Here is a 14,583-nt window from a genome sequence, read left to right on the forward strand (position 1 = left end):
TTGGAGGAGGCAGACAGAGTCCAGGTCCTGGGCCTCCGCATCGCCTGGCTGGGCTGCGCTGGGCCGTGGGCAGGGGCGGGCGTCGGAGCGGCGCGCGGCGCGTGCGGGCGCGCTGGAGGCGGGGGCCGCGGGGGCGCGCGCGCGGACGCGCGGCCCGGCTTGCCCCTCCGAGGCGCCGTAGCGCGGGAGGGAGGCGGCGGCGCTGTGGTCCGTCGGTCCGCTGGTCCGTGGGTCTGCCCGGCCGCCCGGCCCCGCCCTGCCCCCCGGGGCGGCTCGGCTCCATGGCCCGCGGCGGCGGCGGCGGCGGGAGGCGGCGGGGCCGGGCAATGGGGGACGGAGCCGACCGCAGCTGCCGGAGCCGGGAGCCCTGCCCGAGCTGGAGCGGCGTCCCCTGCTGAGCCCCGAGCTCCGGGTGAGATGAGGGCGCGCGCGGCTCCCCACCCAGGGCCCCGAGATTCCAGACCCGGCCCCGCTAGGGGCTGCCGGAGCGCGGCCCCAGATCCCAGCCCTGGAGCGGGTGAGCGAGGCGCCGGCGGGCAACCCCCGGCCTGGCTTCACCCCACCCCACCCCCAACCCTGGGCTCCTCCGCCCGCCCCCAGCCAGCCTCCCTCATTGTCCTCGCTCGCCCCGGCCTCGTGGCGCGGGGAGGCGCTTCGTTCACGTCTCCCCTTTGCCTCGGCCTCCGCCCCATTTCCACTCCCGCCGCTCCACGCGCCCCCCCGGGCTCCACACCCACCCGGTCTGTGCTGCCTCCCCCGATCCCGGGATGCCACGTGTTCAGCCTTCCAGCCCCGCCCAAACTCACCCCTCAGCCTGGCGGCCAGCTTGACCCAGAACCCCTGCCCGGGAGGGAGCGGAGGGAATGCTTGCACGTGGGTCTGGGTGTGAGCTGCCCGGGAGCCTGGATGTATGGCTGTGTAAGTCCAGCAGCAGACGCTTTGTGGGTGAGTGTGGGTCACTTGTGTTCCTGCCACCGGGTGTGTCTGCCACTCCGTATGTAGTTCTCTGTGTGTCTTGAGTGTGGGACTACTGCTGGGTCCAAGCATGTCCGTGCGAGTCTATGTATGTGTGAGTGAGAAGCCCTGCTCCCTGGAGCATTACCGGAGTGGTTGCTGCCTTGATGGAACCACAGCTGGAGCCATGGCCCAGGAAAGCCCCTCCCCTGCCATGCTGAGAGCTGTGCCCCGGTCTCCAGGGCCCAGGCATGTCCTCTTCTGGAAATCAGAACCGGTGGTGCTAGGCAGGCTCCAGAGCTGGCCTATCTTAGATGAAGGGTATCTCCTGCCCAATCCTGTACCCCTTGCTCCTGAGGGAAGGGATCTCATAAATATCCGGCCCATATTTTGGCCCCCTTGAATGCTGAGGGCCACTTCCCAGCCTGGGCCCAGTTGGCCTGGCCTGCTTTCCTCTGAGACCTCACCATGGCTCCTGGAAGGACTAAATGAAGTCATGAGTATGAAGTGTTCCTGCATTGTAGCTACTCAGTAAGTGGTCCCCTTCCCCTTTCCTGAGCCCTGTGTTGAAAAATGCTACCCTGTGGGGCATCTGTTCCTTGGGGAACTGGTGCCCGTGTAGCTAAACGTTTTCCATGCTTAGGTACGAACTTGTGTGATCAGAGTTCACGTGTCCATGTTCCTGGGAGTACATATGTATAGAGTTGTGCAATAAGGGTGTGTATCTGGGTGTGCATGTGTCAGGGAGAACAGGGAAGTGCAGGTGACTTAGTACTGGGATGTGCCTGAAAATAAGTGAGCTCGTAGTTGCTGCATTTGTTGGGGTGACTGCAGATAGAGCGTGAGTCTGTGAGTGGCAAGGGCGTGAGCAGGTAAGTAAGGATGTGGATCTCTGGGTGTGAGACACTGGGCAGGAGGCGGGTAAGCAGCCTTGCCCATCCTGCCCTGACTTTTGGGGTCTGTTTCTCTCCCTCCCTGTTCAGGCCGGCAGCCGGATGCCCGGGCCCATTGGGCCGGCCGGCGGCCGCCTGCGGGATGAGCAGACTGCTGGGGGGGACGCTGGAGCGCGTCTGCAAGGCTGTGCTCCTTCTCTGCCTGCTGCACTTCCTTGTGGCCGTCATCCTGTACTTTGACGTCTATGCCCAGCACCTGGCCTTCTTCAGCCGCTTCAGTGCCCGCAGCCCTGCCCGTGTCCTTCACCCGGCAGCCAGCAGCAGCACCAACTGCTCTCGGCCCAACGCCACTGCCCCCAGCTCTGGGCTCCCTGAGGTCCCCAGTGCCCGGCCCGGCCCCACAGTTCCTGTCCTCCCACCCTGTCCTGACCTACCACCTGGTCTTGGTGAGCCTGTTGGGTAGGGCCTGTGTATAGGGGTGGGAAGAGGGTCTTACCAGTGTGAATGGAAGAATGGAGTCCTGACCCATGGGGGTGCCAAGGGTCCGAGTCGATTGAGAAAGGGCTGTTTCTGGAGTTCATTGCTCACCCCCAGGGGGCTGGTGTCCCTGGATTCTGGCAAAGGCCCTGATTCCTGACACCGTCCTGCCTGCAGTGGGCCGACTGCTGATTGAGTTCACCTCACCCATGCCCCTGGAGCGGGTGCAGAGGGAGAACCCAGGTGTGCTTCTGGGGGGCCGCTACACACCGCCTGACTGCACCCCAGCCCAGACAGTGGCAGTCATCATCCCCTTTAGACACCGGGAGCATCACCTGCGCTACTGGCTCCACTATCTGCACCCCATCTTGAGGCGGCAGCGGCTACGCTATGGCATCTATGTCATCAATCAGGTGTGCTGTCTGGGGTCCCTGACAGAGGTGCCTGATCTAGTTTAGGAAGCAATTGTTGAGATGGGTCTTGAGGAATGAATAGGCACTGATCATCAAGGAACCTACCCACACCTGTGGGTCTACCTGCTCAGGAGCATGGGGACCCATGTGCCTATTGGTGCATACATGGGGTTGGGAGTCATCTAGGAGTCTTTGTCTGCCCATAATTGTGTGGGTGTGTGAAAGGGCTTGAGGGTACTTTTGTTAGGGTGCACAGGAAGGTTCATATGCATGTGAAGGGGTATATGCATTTGAATGTTGGCATGCACACTGGTGTATGTGTGCATAGCCTCAGAAGGTGACTGGCTCTGTTGTCTGCCTTGGCAGGCCTTCCTCACGATAGTGTACATTGACTAGGAGGTGGTGTTGAGGACCCCTAGGAGAGGAAGAGTTAGATCCTGAAAGAGGGATGAAGCCTAGAACTGTTAAGGACAGGTACTAGCCACAGCTGGGGCCAGGGGGCTTAGCATAGCTTCTGAGCCCTGTCAGGGGCCTGTAGGGCTTGCTGCTGGGTCCCAGAGAGGATCTGATATGGACCCTTCCTGCCTATAGAGTACTCCTAGGCTTGGGCATGATCCCTGTAGATTCAGGAGGATGGTATATGATTAGAGTTGGTTCAGGGGGCCATGTTAGCATAGAGGGGTCTGGTCTAGCCCTGGGTTTGGGAAGCAGTTGTTGAGATGGGTCTTGAGGAATAAGTAGGCTGGTGGAGGCACAAGAGGAAGTAAGCGTTCTTGGCAGAGAGACAACCCCATGCTCACCAAGAGAGTTGGTTTTTTTTTTTTTTTTTTTTTTTTTTTTTGCGGTGCTGGGGATTTGAACTCAAGGCCTTGTGCTTGTAAGGCAAGCACTCTACCAACTGAGCTATATCCCCAGCCCGAGAATTGGTCTCTTGTGTTCAGGAACTATTGGCTGAGGTGTGGTGCAATATATAGGCTCGTTAGCAAAGGTTAGGTGGAGGAATTGGTAGAAGGCAAATCAAGAAGAATCTTGGGAGCATGTTTAGCAGGTGAATTACATTCTGAAGGTGATGGGGCACCATTGTTTTAAGGGGAGAATAGTATGTGTTTGCTTTTTAGAAAGATATTGTAGTTGCACATGGAGAGTGAATGGAAGAGGGAAGCTAGAGGTAGGGTGACCAGTTAGGTAGAGGTTTTGGTGATCAGGAAAAAGATGTTGAATGTGTATTTGGGTAGGGCAGTCGTGGAGATGAAGGAGAGATGTCACACAAGTAGTAGAGAGTGAGAAAAGAGAGAGATCAAGAAAACGTAAGGGTCTCCATCACTGGTTATTGGCTGTGTGGATGGCTACACCTGTGAGTGAGACAGGGAACACAGAAGCTGGGCCATGTGTTGGGGCAAGGATGACTCTGAGTCCCATCTTATCTCTGATCAGTTTGAGAGCTTGGGGGAAGTACAAGAGGAACATTCTGTAGGCAGTTAGATGATGAGTCTGGATCTAGGAAGGAGGTCTGTAGCTGAGAGAGGGATCTGAGAGCATGTATGTATGTAGATGGTCCCTAAAACCAACATCATCCAACACACTCACAGAGCATGGGATGTGGGAGGAGAAAACCACACTGCATGGATGGGTGGAGGAAGAGAGAGGCTGATGCAGAGGCTGAGAAGACTGGCCAGAGGGTGGCAGGAGAACCAGGAGAGTGGGTATCCCGGAAGCTCAGAAGTTGGTGTCAGGAAGGAAACATGGCAGCTGTGTGAGCATCGTGGGGGAGTAAGGAGGGATGTGGACCAAGAAACGTCCAGTGGATTTAGCAACAAGGTGGGCCTAGCGAGAGCCATTTCAGGGGCATGATGGGGGCGGAAGCAGATTGCAGTGGGTTGAGAAAGAATTAGATTTGACAAAATAACTGATTGGAGACAACTGTGTGTGTGTGTGTGTGTGTGTGTGTGTGTGTGTGTGTGTTTTAAATAAACTGCCAAGAAGGGAAAGGAAAAAGGTAGGGTGGCCTAAGGAGGTTTGATTTTTTTTTTTTTTTTCTTCTTCTTTTTTCTCTCTCCAGGGAGAGAATTGGACCTATTTATGACCCATGAGGGAGAAACCTAGGGCTCCTAGCTAGTGAGAGAGGCCAAAAGGAATGCTTATGATCCAGGAGCATATGGATAATCCTTCCCAGGGCTGGTAGACGAGAAGGTGTAAGAGAGGGAGGAAAGGGGAAGGGTAGGACTGGGCAGGTCACAGCTCCAGAGGAAAGAAGCTCCCTCCCATCAGACTCGGGCTTGGCTGGTATAGAGAGGCTGCTGATTCTCCTCTTGTTGTAGAGGGACCTGCTCACAGACCTCTCCAGGAGCCCCTAGCTGACTGGAGAATCTAGTTTGGGGCAGGGGCTCAGGGGCCAACTCTTCCAATTGTATCCTCCCTGCTCTGTACAGAATTTGATTCTTGGGCCTGCATGACCAGGACCCCCTGGCCTACTGGATGTGATTGTAGTTCTCTGCTTGTCATTTTGTCTGGCCCTGTCCTCTCCTGGTCTCAGAGGCTGACCAGGGAGTTGGATGTTGATTGGAATGGACAGGAGTGGGCAGGTGCCTGAGGCTGGGTAGCTTAGTCCCTGTGGCTTCTGTATCTTACAAACTGGTCATTTGAGGCACTCATTGTCTCATGTTGTGACTGCGTGTTCAGAGATAGAGACCAGGGCTGCTCATCTCTGGAATCCCTACTGGCACAAAAGAAGACACAGGGCATGTTTGAGTGAATGAGATGAGAGTTCTAAATAATGGTTTAAATGGACTTTAGTATAAACAAAGCCCATGAGAAGGAGAAAGCAATGGTACCAGGGCCAGGAGGTTTGGTTAGGAGACCCTTTCCAGACACAAGTTGACAAGCAGAAAAGTGCATTCTAGGCAGGAGGAACTGTTAACTCCAAGGTGGGGAGACGAGACATGTTCTATGACTGCTGAGGGATGTAGTGTGGTTGGGCATTAGGGTCTGAGGGTAGTGGCCAGTGAGAGAATAGAACCAAATCATGGAGGGCCTTTGAAGGCCAGATCTAGGGTGAGAAGTTGGACTTGTTCCTTAGAGTTTGAGGGAGCCACGCAGGGAGAGAGGAGCTGGGGGGCCCCTGGGAGGACTCTGGAAAGTGGTGAAGCAACAGGTCTTGCCATTCCCCCCTCCACCCCAGCATGGTGAGGACACCTTCAACCGAGCCAAGCTGCTCAACGTGGGTTTCCTAGAGGCATTGAAGGAGGACGCGGCCTATGACTGCTTCATCTTCAGCGATGTGGACCTGGTCCCCATGGATGATCGCAATCTATACCGCTGTGGCGACCAGCCCCGCCACTTTGCCATTGCCATGGACAAGTTTGGCTTCCGGTGAGGCTCTTTTCTCACCTAGCCCTGAACCTCCCCACCCCTACTTCACCCAAGCCATCAGTCCCAGCTTCAGTGCCCTGCTAGCCCCTGGCCCAGACCTTTCTGGCTAGGGCAGATCCTTCTTAGGCCCCAGGTTGCACATTGGCCCTACACCCCAACTCTGGTCCTTCATCTTGAATCCCCTTGTGGCTTTTCCTGATACCTGCCCTCCCATGCCATAGGCTGCCCTATGCTGGCTACTTTGGAGGTGTGTCAGGCTTGAGCAAAGCCCAGTTTCTGAGAATCAATGGCTTCCCCAACGAGTACTGGGGCTGGGGTGGCGAGGATGATGACATCTTCAACCGGTGAGTAGGGTTCGATAGGGCTGGTAGCAGACTGGGTGGTGAGGGGGCGAGTGCAGACTGGGTGGGGCTTCTTGCCCTCCCAGTGCCTGTTCCAGTGCATCTGTCCCTATTCTCAGGATCTCCCTGACTGGGATGAAGATCTCACGCCCAGACATCCGAATAGGCCGCTACCGTATGATCAAGCACGACCGGGACAAGCATAACGAGCCCAACCCTCAGAGGTGACCCTCCAGCACCCCTGGCCCCAGGTCCCCCTAATCTCTTACTCCTAGAGATGACCTCCCAATATCCTCAAGTCTTGACTCCAAGTGCCCTCAATCCTTGACCTCCTAGATGTGGCCTCTAAGCATCCTTGACCCCTGAGACATCCAGAGGCTACCGATCCCTGCCCCCTACCCACTAGCTATCTATCACTCCTAGTTTGATCTGTTGAGATGACTAGAATGTAAGCTTGAATTGTCACTGAGTCCTTTGCATTTCCATTGTTGTATTCAAATACCTCATTTGTATATCTTGGGTGACCCCTGCTTATACTGGCCCTGCCAGAGCAGATAGGATGAGAGAGAGTGATATCTGGGGCAATGCTCCTGGGAAACTGACAAAGGTGGCCCAAACGATGTGGGGTGAAGAGTGGAAAGACTGTGAGGCACTGAGATGGGAGGGGTTAGCTCCATCTCAAAGGAGGGAGCCCTGTGTGATATCTGGGGCTGACTGGGAGAAGGGCCTGAAGGGCATGTGAGCATCCTGACACTTCTCTGCGACCAATGCCAAATTTTGTGGGATTGGGGGTCATACCCAATCCCCATCCTATCCCTCATGAAGCTCATTCTTGGCAAGTAGATAGGCAGTTGTGGCACAAGGTGATGAGGGCAGAAGAGGGAGTGATGGTGGGAGGCTTCTTGGAGGGAGGAGGTGAGTATAAACTGGAATTTGAAAAGAGTTATTCACTCTTACCTCACACCTACCTTGGGCACAATGCAGTATTCTCCAGGCTAATAAAGGAAGCCATTGTGGATGAAAGGAATTGTATTTGTAAGAGCTTGGAATGTGAACATGCATGGCATATATGAGACTCTGAGTCTCAGTTTATGGTTTTAACATACCTGAAGGTCAGGAATACAGTAGGTAGCAATCACTACTAAGTGTTTAGGGTCTTTAATTCCAGGTTGGGAGTCTTAACTTTTGTCCCATAGGGACTAGGGAGCTATAGAAGGGCTTTGAGGGGGGTCGAGGGAGTGGTCAGATTTGGGTTTGGAAGGCTCATTTTCTGAGCTCAAGGAAGGTGAAGACTGACCTAGCTGTTGTGTGGAGCTAGAGAATGTGGCTCAGCCTCATCCTGAAGAAATTCACAGCCTGAGGGGGCATGCTGGAGCTAGGACCTGTGTGTGCTGTGCCCCCAGCTTTTCCCAGGGTATAGGAATAGGGGAGATGGATTGCAGCTCTGATGCAGGGTTGGAGTTTAGCAGAAGCATGAGGCTGCAGAGTCCACTGAGCTGATGAAAAAGCAGGTGGTTCAAGTATAAACCACGGTCAGCAGGAATGACAGACTGGGGATGAGGGGCTTGGGGGCAGCTGAAGGAAGGTGCACCGCACTGAGAGGGTTCAGAAGAGGGGTCTAAGCTGAGCTCAGAAGGACTGGGAGGATTGAAACAGGGTGAGGGTGAGGGTAGGAGAAGAGCTCTACAAGTCCAATGGGAGCCTTGGTCTCGTTGCAGGAATAGTTTGGGTGTCATCATCTACTACTGATATCTACTGAGTGTGGAAGTGACCAATAGCAAGTAATTTCTGGGTTAAGGAACTTTATAGATGGTGGTTCTATCTGCCTAGGTGATTTTGCCTCAAAAGTTAGGAGTTTTCTTGGATTTTTTCCCTCACCCTATATGTCCAAACCTCACAAAACATATTGAGCCTATTTTTCTCTTTTTCTACCTTTACCCCAGTCTCTGTGATCCTGCTGGGATTACTGGATGAGTTTCCCTGCTTCCCGTTTGTTCTTCTGTAGTGCATGCCCCTCCTTCACCTGGGTTCAGACTCCCTTGGTGTTTTCTCACTCACAGAATAAAACACAGCTGCTTCCTCTTACAGAGCCCTGCCCATACATGCCCTAGCCTACAAGGTAATCCGCTTTTCCTCTTGGCCCACAGGTCTAGCCACACAGCTGTCTAAAAGCTTGTTCCCAATTTAGGGGCTTGGCCCACAGGTCTAGCCACACAGCTATCTAAAAGCTTGTTCCCAATTTAGGGGCAGCAGCACTCTGACCTCTGCCTGGAATGCTCTTCCCACTTCCTTCAGCTCAGTGTCACATACTCCTTCAAAGGCAGCCACCTTGTCCCCTTAGTGCTCTGAGGTTTTCCTAGCTTGTTACCTGCCTCTGCTAGTGATACAGACTTGTCAGGAAAGGAAAGACCTCACATATTCTGGTCATGGCTATGTCACTGGCGCTCAGCACAACCTGGAGTGCTCAGTAAGTAGATGACGGAAGTTGAGTGACTAAAGGATGAGGAATAGAGAGTACGGCATGGGGTTTGGGGGGAAAAGACGAGGCACCTCACATCGGACACATTGCTTTTGAGGTGCTTGTGGGATGCCTCGTGTCTGGGTCCGTGGCTTAGCTTAGGAGGAAGGTCTGAGCTGAAAGATCTGTGAGGCTATCATTCGTTTTCTGACAGGAGCTGAGGTCTGTGTTTCAAGAGTAGATACAAGAGCAGAGGGCTCCAGCGAGTCACTGCTGAATGGAGCATGATGACTTGAACCTTGGCCCCAGAGATCCTGTAGTGAGCTTGGCAGTTAGCCCTGATCTGGATCCATTTCTGTCCTTTAGGTTTACCAAGATTCAAAATACGAAGCTGACCATGAAGCGGGACGGCATCGGGTCAGTGCGGTACCAGGTCTTAGAGGTGTCTCGGCAACCACTTTTCACCAACATCACAGTGGACATTGGGCGGCCTCCATCATGGCCCCCTCGGGGCTGACACTCATGGACAAAGGCTCTTGGTGCCAAGGAATGCCTGCCAGAGGACTGACCTACAGCCTGGCTGGCAGCTGCTATGTGAGGGACCCCCAGGACTGAGACTGGGCTGTTTTCTGAGGTCTTCAGTAGACCTGCCAGCTGCACCTAGAAGTTTCAGAACCCACTTTGAGGGGCTTCTGGCCTGGGCAGGCCCCTCAAGTGTGGCCCTCTCGGGGTCAACCCTTCCTGCCCCACTCCTCCAGCCCAGCCCCCCTCACTGTCAGGGTCGGGCCAGCCCCTGCACTGCCTCGCGGAGTGGCCTGGGCTAGGTCACTCCACCTCTCTGTGCCTCAGTTTCCCCCCCTTGAGTCCCCTAGGGCCTGGAAGGGTGGGAGATATGACTAGGGGGCATTGTCTCTTCCAGGGGGAATTCTCAGACCTGGGGATCCCCCATGCTCCCAGGGGAGGGGAAACCTTTTTCATTCAATATTGTAGGGGCAAGCTTTGGTGCACCCTCTGCTGAGGAGCAGCCCCAGGAGGGGACCAGAGGGGATGCTGCGTTGCTGCCTGGGATCTTGGGGTTGGCCTTTGCATGGGGGGGGTGGGAGGAGCTTGGATCAGTCAGTCTGGTTCCCGCCTCCCTGTCTCAGAGAGGAGGCAGAAGCCCCAGGGCCGGCTCGTGTTTGTACATTGCACAGAAATTTGTGTGGGTGCTTTAGTAAAAAACGTGAATGGAGCAGCCCCTTTGTCTGTGTGGGGATGGGAATCCGGGTCCCAAAATCTTAGTTGCTCTGAGTTGTGTTAAGAGGATACCTGGCCAGGGTCAGCAGGGTTTTTTCAAGCGCTGGGATTCACTACACTGCCCTAGACAAAAAAGTTTACCTTGTCGCTGCCTCCACTGGCCCGGAGTAACAACCCAGTGGGACCAGGTTTCTCAGTTGTTTCACCTGCCTCGGGGCCAGAAGGTGCCCAGGGACTAGCCCAAGAACTTGGGGGCGGGTTCTGTGGCGCTTTCACTGTACAGCGCCACACCCGCGATTCGGGTGGACCAGCAGCTCGCGGGTGCCGCGGGCGGGACCGGCAGGGGCTGGGCGGGGCCTCTAGGGGCTTGGGTTTGCGCGCGGTTTCCCGGGTGACTGCCGCGCGGAAGAGGCGGGGCTAGGGCCCCGTTTCCCGCTGCCGGGCTCCCCCGGGCGGTGGTCCGGAACCCTGGCCCCCGAGGGTCTGCCAGAAACGCAGCGTAAGAAACGGCGCCAGAGACCGGTGCGGCCGACTGGGTAATTCCAGCCCTGAGGAATGGAGGCAGAACAGGGCGGGGCCTGGGGAGCAGGGTGGGCGGGGCGACCGGCGGTCTTGGAGTAAATCCAGCGCTCCGACCTGTCATCCCAAAGGCCCGAGCTGCGGACAGCGGCGCGGGCGGGCCATGCCCCGGGGCTCCCTGTCGCTGTGGGAGCTGGTGGAGAAGCATGTTCCACTCCGGGAGCGGCCTGAAGTGAAGAGGATTCTGGGGGAGGCGGCGGTAGATCTGACCCTGGAGCTGCGAGCGGAGGTGGGGAGTGGGAAGGTGGGCCATACCCCAGACCTCTCGTGATTTGCCATCTCCTCCAGGTCTCTGGCCCTGCCCAGTGACTCCCTAGATCTTGTCAGGTCTCACTATCAGCCTTGTCCTCTCCTGTTTGACTCCGCCCTACCCAACACTCAGGTCCCCTCCATGCCCAGTCGCAAGGTGCCCCAGCTCTCCTTGCAGGTGGCGATGCTAGAGGCACTGCTGCAAGAGACTCGATCTTCCCAAGCCTCTGGCTCTCACCCCATCTCTGACCCCTGCTCCCTTCTGGCACCTCCACCCCTCCTGAGGGACCTCATGCGCCAGGAACTCCAGCAACTGCTCCAAGGGCTCCGTGACAAGGCCATCTGCGAGGGCAGGTGGGAACCTCAGGCCTGGGCCTCCTCTGCAAACATCAGATAGGCTAGTCCTGCCCCTGATAAGGAGCCAGGGTGGCCTTTCTTGTGGTTTCCTGAAAGGAACCTCTCAGCTTCCTTCATGTGCACCTTTTGTAGGGACCCGGCCCAGGCGTGGGCCTCGTACAGCCCCAAGGTCATTCGCTTTGCCTTGGAGGAGCCCAGGTGTGACTTGCCAGATCAGGAGGTATTCCAGATGAGAGCTAGTGAACACAGGTAAAGTGGTAGAGGAGGAGAGATTGGTCCCTGCTTGGCATAGGGCCCCAGCCAGCTGGTGGATTCCACCTGGTTCCATGGAGGAGCTCCCAGTCTGGGGCTAAGCACTTTTACCAGGGTTTGTGGTAGGGATCAGCACCTGAGGGCTGTAGAACCCCCAAAGAGACATCTGCCCAACCTGGAGGCAGCAAGGTTTGTTGGAGAAAGCAACTGGTTTAATCTGGGGCTTGGAGTTGAGGAGCAGTTCTCCAGACAGATGAAGGTGAGAACTTTGCAGGAAGAGAAAGTCAGGAGACCAGGTTCAGTGTTCTCAGGCCTAGAGAACAAGAGTGAGGGCTAGGCTACAGAGGCAGGGAGAGCTGAGCAGAGAGGGCAGCAAACAGTATTTACAGCAGGGGGCTGAATAAGATGAACAGGCATTTTCATAAGTGGATATAGCAGCTTCTTCTAATCCTCGTATAACTGTATAAGGTGAGTGATGTCCCTATTTTGCAGATGAGGAAGCTGAATTTCAGAAAGGATAAGCAGTTTGCCCAAGGTCACATTCAGGGAAGGGTGGCAGAGGCTATTTGCAAGCCTAGGCTCCAGAACTCCTACTATATACTATATTATGTTGCCTTTGTAAGAAAAGACACACAGTTACCTAGGAGAAGCTGCATTTGTGTCCCTAAGGCCTGGGGTGAGCAACATAGGACAGTGATGTAGACTTCATCTGCCAGCAGCAATCACAGGGACCTCAGTGTCATCAAGGACCAACTGAACATGTCCAACATTGACCAGGTTGCTGGATACCTGAGGTGAGGCCTAGGGGCATCTTGAGTGGGTAGGTGAGGCACAGGAAAGAAGACAGGGATGGATCTTTAGGGGCTGGGACTGAGAGAAAGGAGACCCAGGTGTGTAAGGCTGAGAAGTAGAGAGCCAGCTATTGCAGAGCTAGTGGGGTTCCTGCCAGGAAGGACCAAGGCCCTAAGATTTTTATTCTGACATGGGGGGAACTGCAGGAGGGTTATAAGCAGGGGAAGGGCTGTGATGTAGGGAAGGATGGAGGCAGGGGAAGTTACAAGCTCAGAGAAATAGTGCAGAAGAGGGGATGGAGCCTACAAGGGTGAGAGTTAGGAGGCGGGCAAGAGGAGAGATCCTGCCCAGAAAGAGACTGACAGGGGCCAGAAGTCCATGCTGGGCAGCACCCAGGTAGCAGAGGGCAATGGAGGTTGAGAAGGAGGGGCCAGAGGGGGTTCCTGGTGAGGCTGGAAGTGGGAACTGTGTGGTGGGCTCAGCTGTGGGTCCTATGGCACTGATTGTGGCTGCCATGTTCCCTTATGTCCCAGGGGTCTCCTGGAGGAGGAGCGTTGCACTTTGGAGAGGGAGATTTCTACCTTGCAGGTGAGCACAGCCCTGGGTCTTCCCCTAGAGTTTCTCTGCTGAGTGGAGACACATTTTTCACCTGGGGGTCTGAGACCCATGCACATATGTATTTGTGTACATATGTGTATATCAAGATTGTGTGAGTCCTGTGTCCATTTCTCATGTATGCACACCTGTGTGTGTGAAATCCTAGAAGCCCAGGATTCTGTTTGAGCTCCTATGTCCAGAGTCAGCAGTTTTAGGTTAATCTGCTAGATTGCCAAGGTCTTTTTGCCTCTCTCCCTTACCTAAACCTGAGTATAGGCCCAACTACCATCTTAACGAGCTTGATTTTCAGTAGGGCTAGTGTTCCCTCCAAGGGCTGCTCTTGTGGAGCGCCACATGGGTTCATTCCCATACCCCACTCTGGGGATCTTGGTCTCTGCCTTCAGGCTGTGCCCCTGACTCCTCTCTCCCTGCAGCGCTGCCTGGAAGCAGAGCATACACAGGCTCACCAGCCCTCTGAAGCAACCCTGGAGCCCACCCTGGCAGGTGAGGACCCTGAGCTGGCCCCAGAGCACCCAGTCTCTTGCCCCTGCCCCATACTTGTGCACACACTAGAGGAGCTGGGCACTGTCTCAGCAGCATCCTTCCGCAGAGCTAAAGGAGCAGAAGGCGGCCATGGAAAAGGAGCTGCAGGCCTCTTTGGGACCTTCCTGCATCTTTACCAAACACAGGTATACCACAGTGGAGATGGCAGTCAGAGGAGGCTGAAGGGTCAGACCATGGCCTCCGTGCAGTTACTCTTTTCTGTTCAGGCAGCAGCCCTTGGGGTCATCCATTCAGGACCCTAGATCCTTTCCGCCCCTGCATGGAGCTGATGGAGTTCAGACTGGGCCTCTCCAAGGCCACCTACCTGCACCTCCTTTGGAGCGTTGCCCCCAGTCTCAAGGCTGGGCCTCCACCCGCCGCTGGGGACGGCAGCTTCGGTACAGCCCCAGGGAAGGACCACCTTCCACATCAATGTCCACTGCAGCACCCAAGGCCCCAACCTGAAGGACCAACCACAAAGTGGACTTCTGCTTCTGTCAGAACTTGCCCCTTCTACTGTTGCTGCCTCTCAGTTGTCATGGCCTTGCCAGCTTCAGGTCTCATCTTGGATGAGTTCTTGCCAAGACCCTAAGGTGGTTTGTCTGTCTAACCCTTTTCCCACTCCCTTGCCAGGTCCCTGGTATCCAGGGCTGAATTGCCAGACATCTGTCCTAGCTGTCACATCCTTTGGCCTTTCTCCTCCCAGGCCTCCACAAAGGCTTGGCCAACAGAGGTCCCATCCCAGTCCTGACTCTTGTCCCCCGGGGGACCCAGACAAAGCACAGCAGCAGTTCAGAGACAGGAATAGAAATTTCATTAAAATCTATGGACTTTAAAATCCTAGTGGTGCACAAATGGGCAGGGCGGGTAGTGCACCATTATTGCTACAAAGGATTAGACACGGCTTGACTGGGGCTGTCACTGCACAGAGGGCACAGAGGACGGACAAATGGACACTGCAGGCCTTGAAAGGAGCTTTGGCTCCAGAGGAGGCTGGGGCATGTGGGCTGGGGCCATTTGGCACATGAATGAGGGCAACACGTCTGGAAGACTGGGCTTTTAGCCTGGTGGAA

At 55.5% G+C, this 14,583-nt stretch overlaps 2 protein-coding genes across 11 annotated transcripts; both read left to right on the forward strand.

Annotated features, from left to right (window-relative positions):
* Positions 1–146: 146 nt before the first annotated feature.
* On the forward strand, positions 147–10,136 carry B4GALT2 (beta-1,4-galactosyltransferase 2). Of its 3 annotated transcripts, none has more exons than XM_079111590.1 (7): positions 147–517; positions 1,938–2,293; positions 2,502–2,737; positions 5,916–6,106; positions 6,328–6,450; positions 6,567–6,671; positions 9,272–10,136. In XM_079111590.1, the coding sequence occupies exons 2-7, from the start codon at positions 1,990–1,992 to the stop codon at positions 9,420–9,422; spliced, it is 1,110 nt and encodes a 369-aa protein (XP_078967716.1). In that variant the 5' UTR covers positions 147–517; positions 1,938–1,989; the 3' UTR covers positions 9,423–10,136. The 3 variants fall into 3 exon arrangements, with proteins under 3 accessions (XP_078967716.1, XP_078967715.1, XP_078967714.1); XM_079111589.1 differs by having other exon boundaries at positions 147–412; XM_079111588.1 differs by lacking the exon at positions 147–517 and adding an exon at positions 543–1,485.
* Positions 10,137–10,269: 133 nt separating this feature from the next.
* CCDC24 (coiled-coil domain containing 24) lies at positions 10,270–14,146 on the forward strand. 8 transcript variants are annotated; one of them, XM_079111600.1, is made up of 9 exons: positions 10,270–10,677; positions 10,792–10,949; positions 11,103–11,323; positions 11,459–11,575; positions 12,295–12,372; positions 12,904–12,958; positions 13,402–13,471; positions 13,578–13,656; positions 13,738–14,146. In XM_079111600.1, the coding sequence occupies exons 2-9, from the start codon at positions 10,824–10,826 to the stop codon at positions 13,973–13,975; spliced, it is 984 nt and encodes a 327-aa protein (XP_078967726.1). In that variant the 5' UTR covers positions 10,270–10,677; positions 10,792–10,823; the 3' UTR covers positions 13,976–14,146. The 8 variants fall into 8 exon arrangements, with proteins under 8 accessions (XP_078967726.1, XP_078967725.1, XP_078967727.1 ...); XM_079111599.1 differs by having other exon boundaries at positions 10,270–10,949; XM_079111601.1 differs by having other exon boundaries at positions 10,270–10,949; positions 12,298–12,372.
* The last annotated feature ends 437 nt before the right edge of the window (positions 14,147–14,583 follow it).

The sequence above is a fragment of the Sciurus vulgaris genome, assembly GCF_902686455.1.
Source record: "Sciurus vulgaris genome assembly, chromosome: 1".
Lineage (NCBI taxonomy): Eukaryota > Metazoa > Chordata > Mammalia > Rodentia > Sciuridae > Sciurus > Sciurus vulgaris.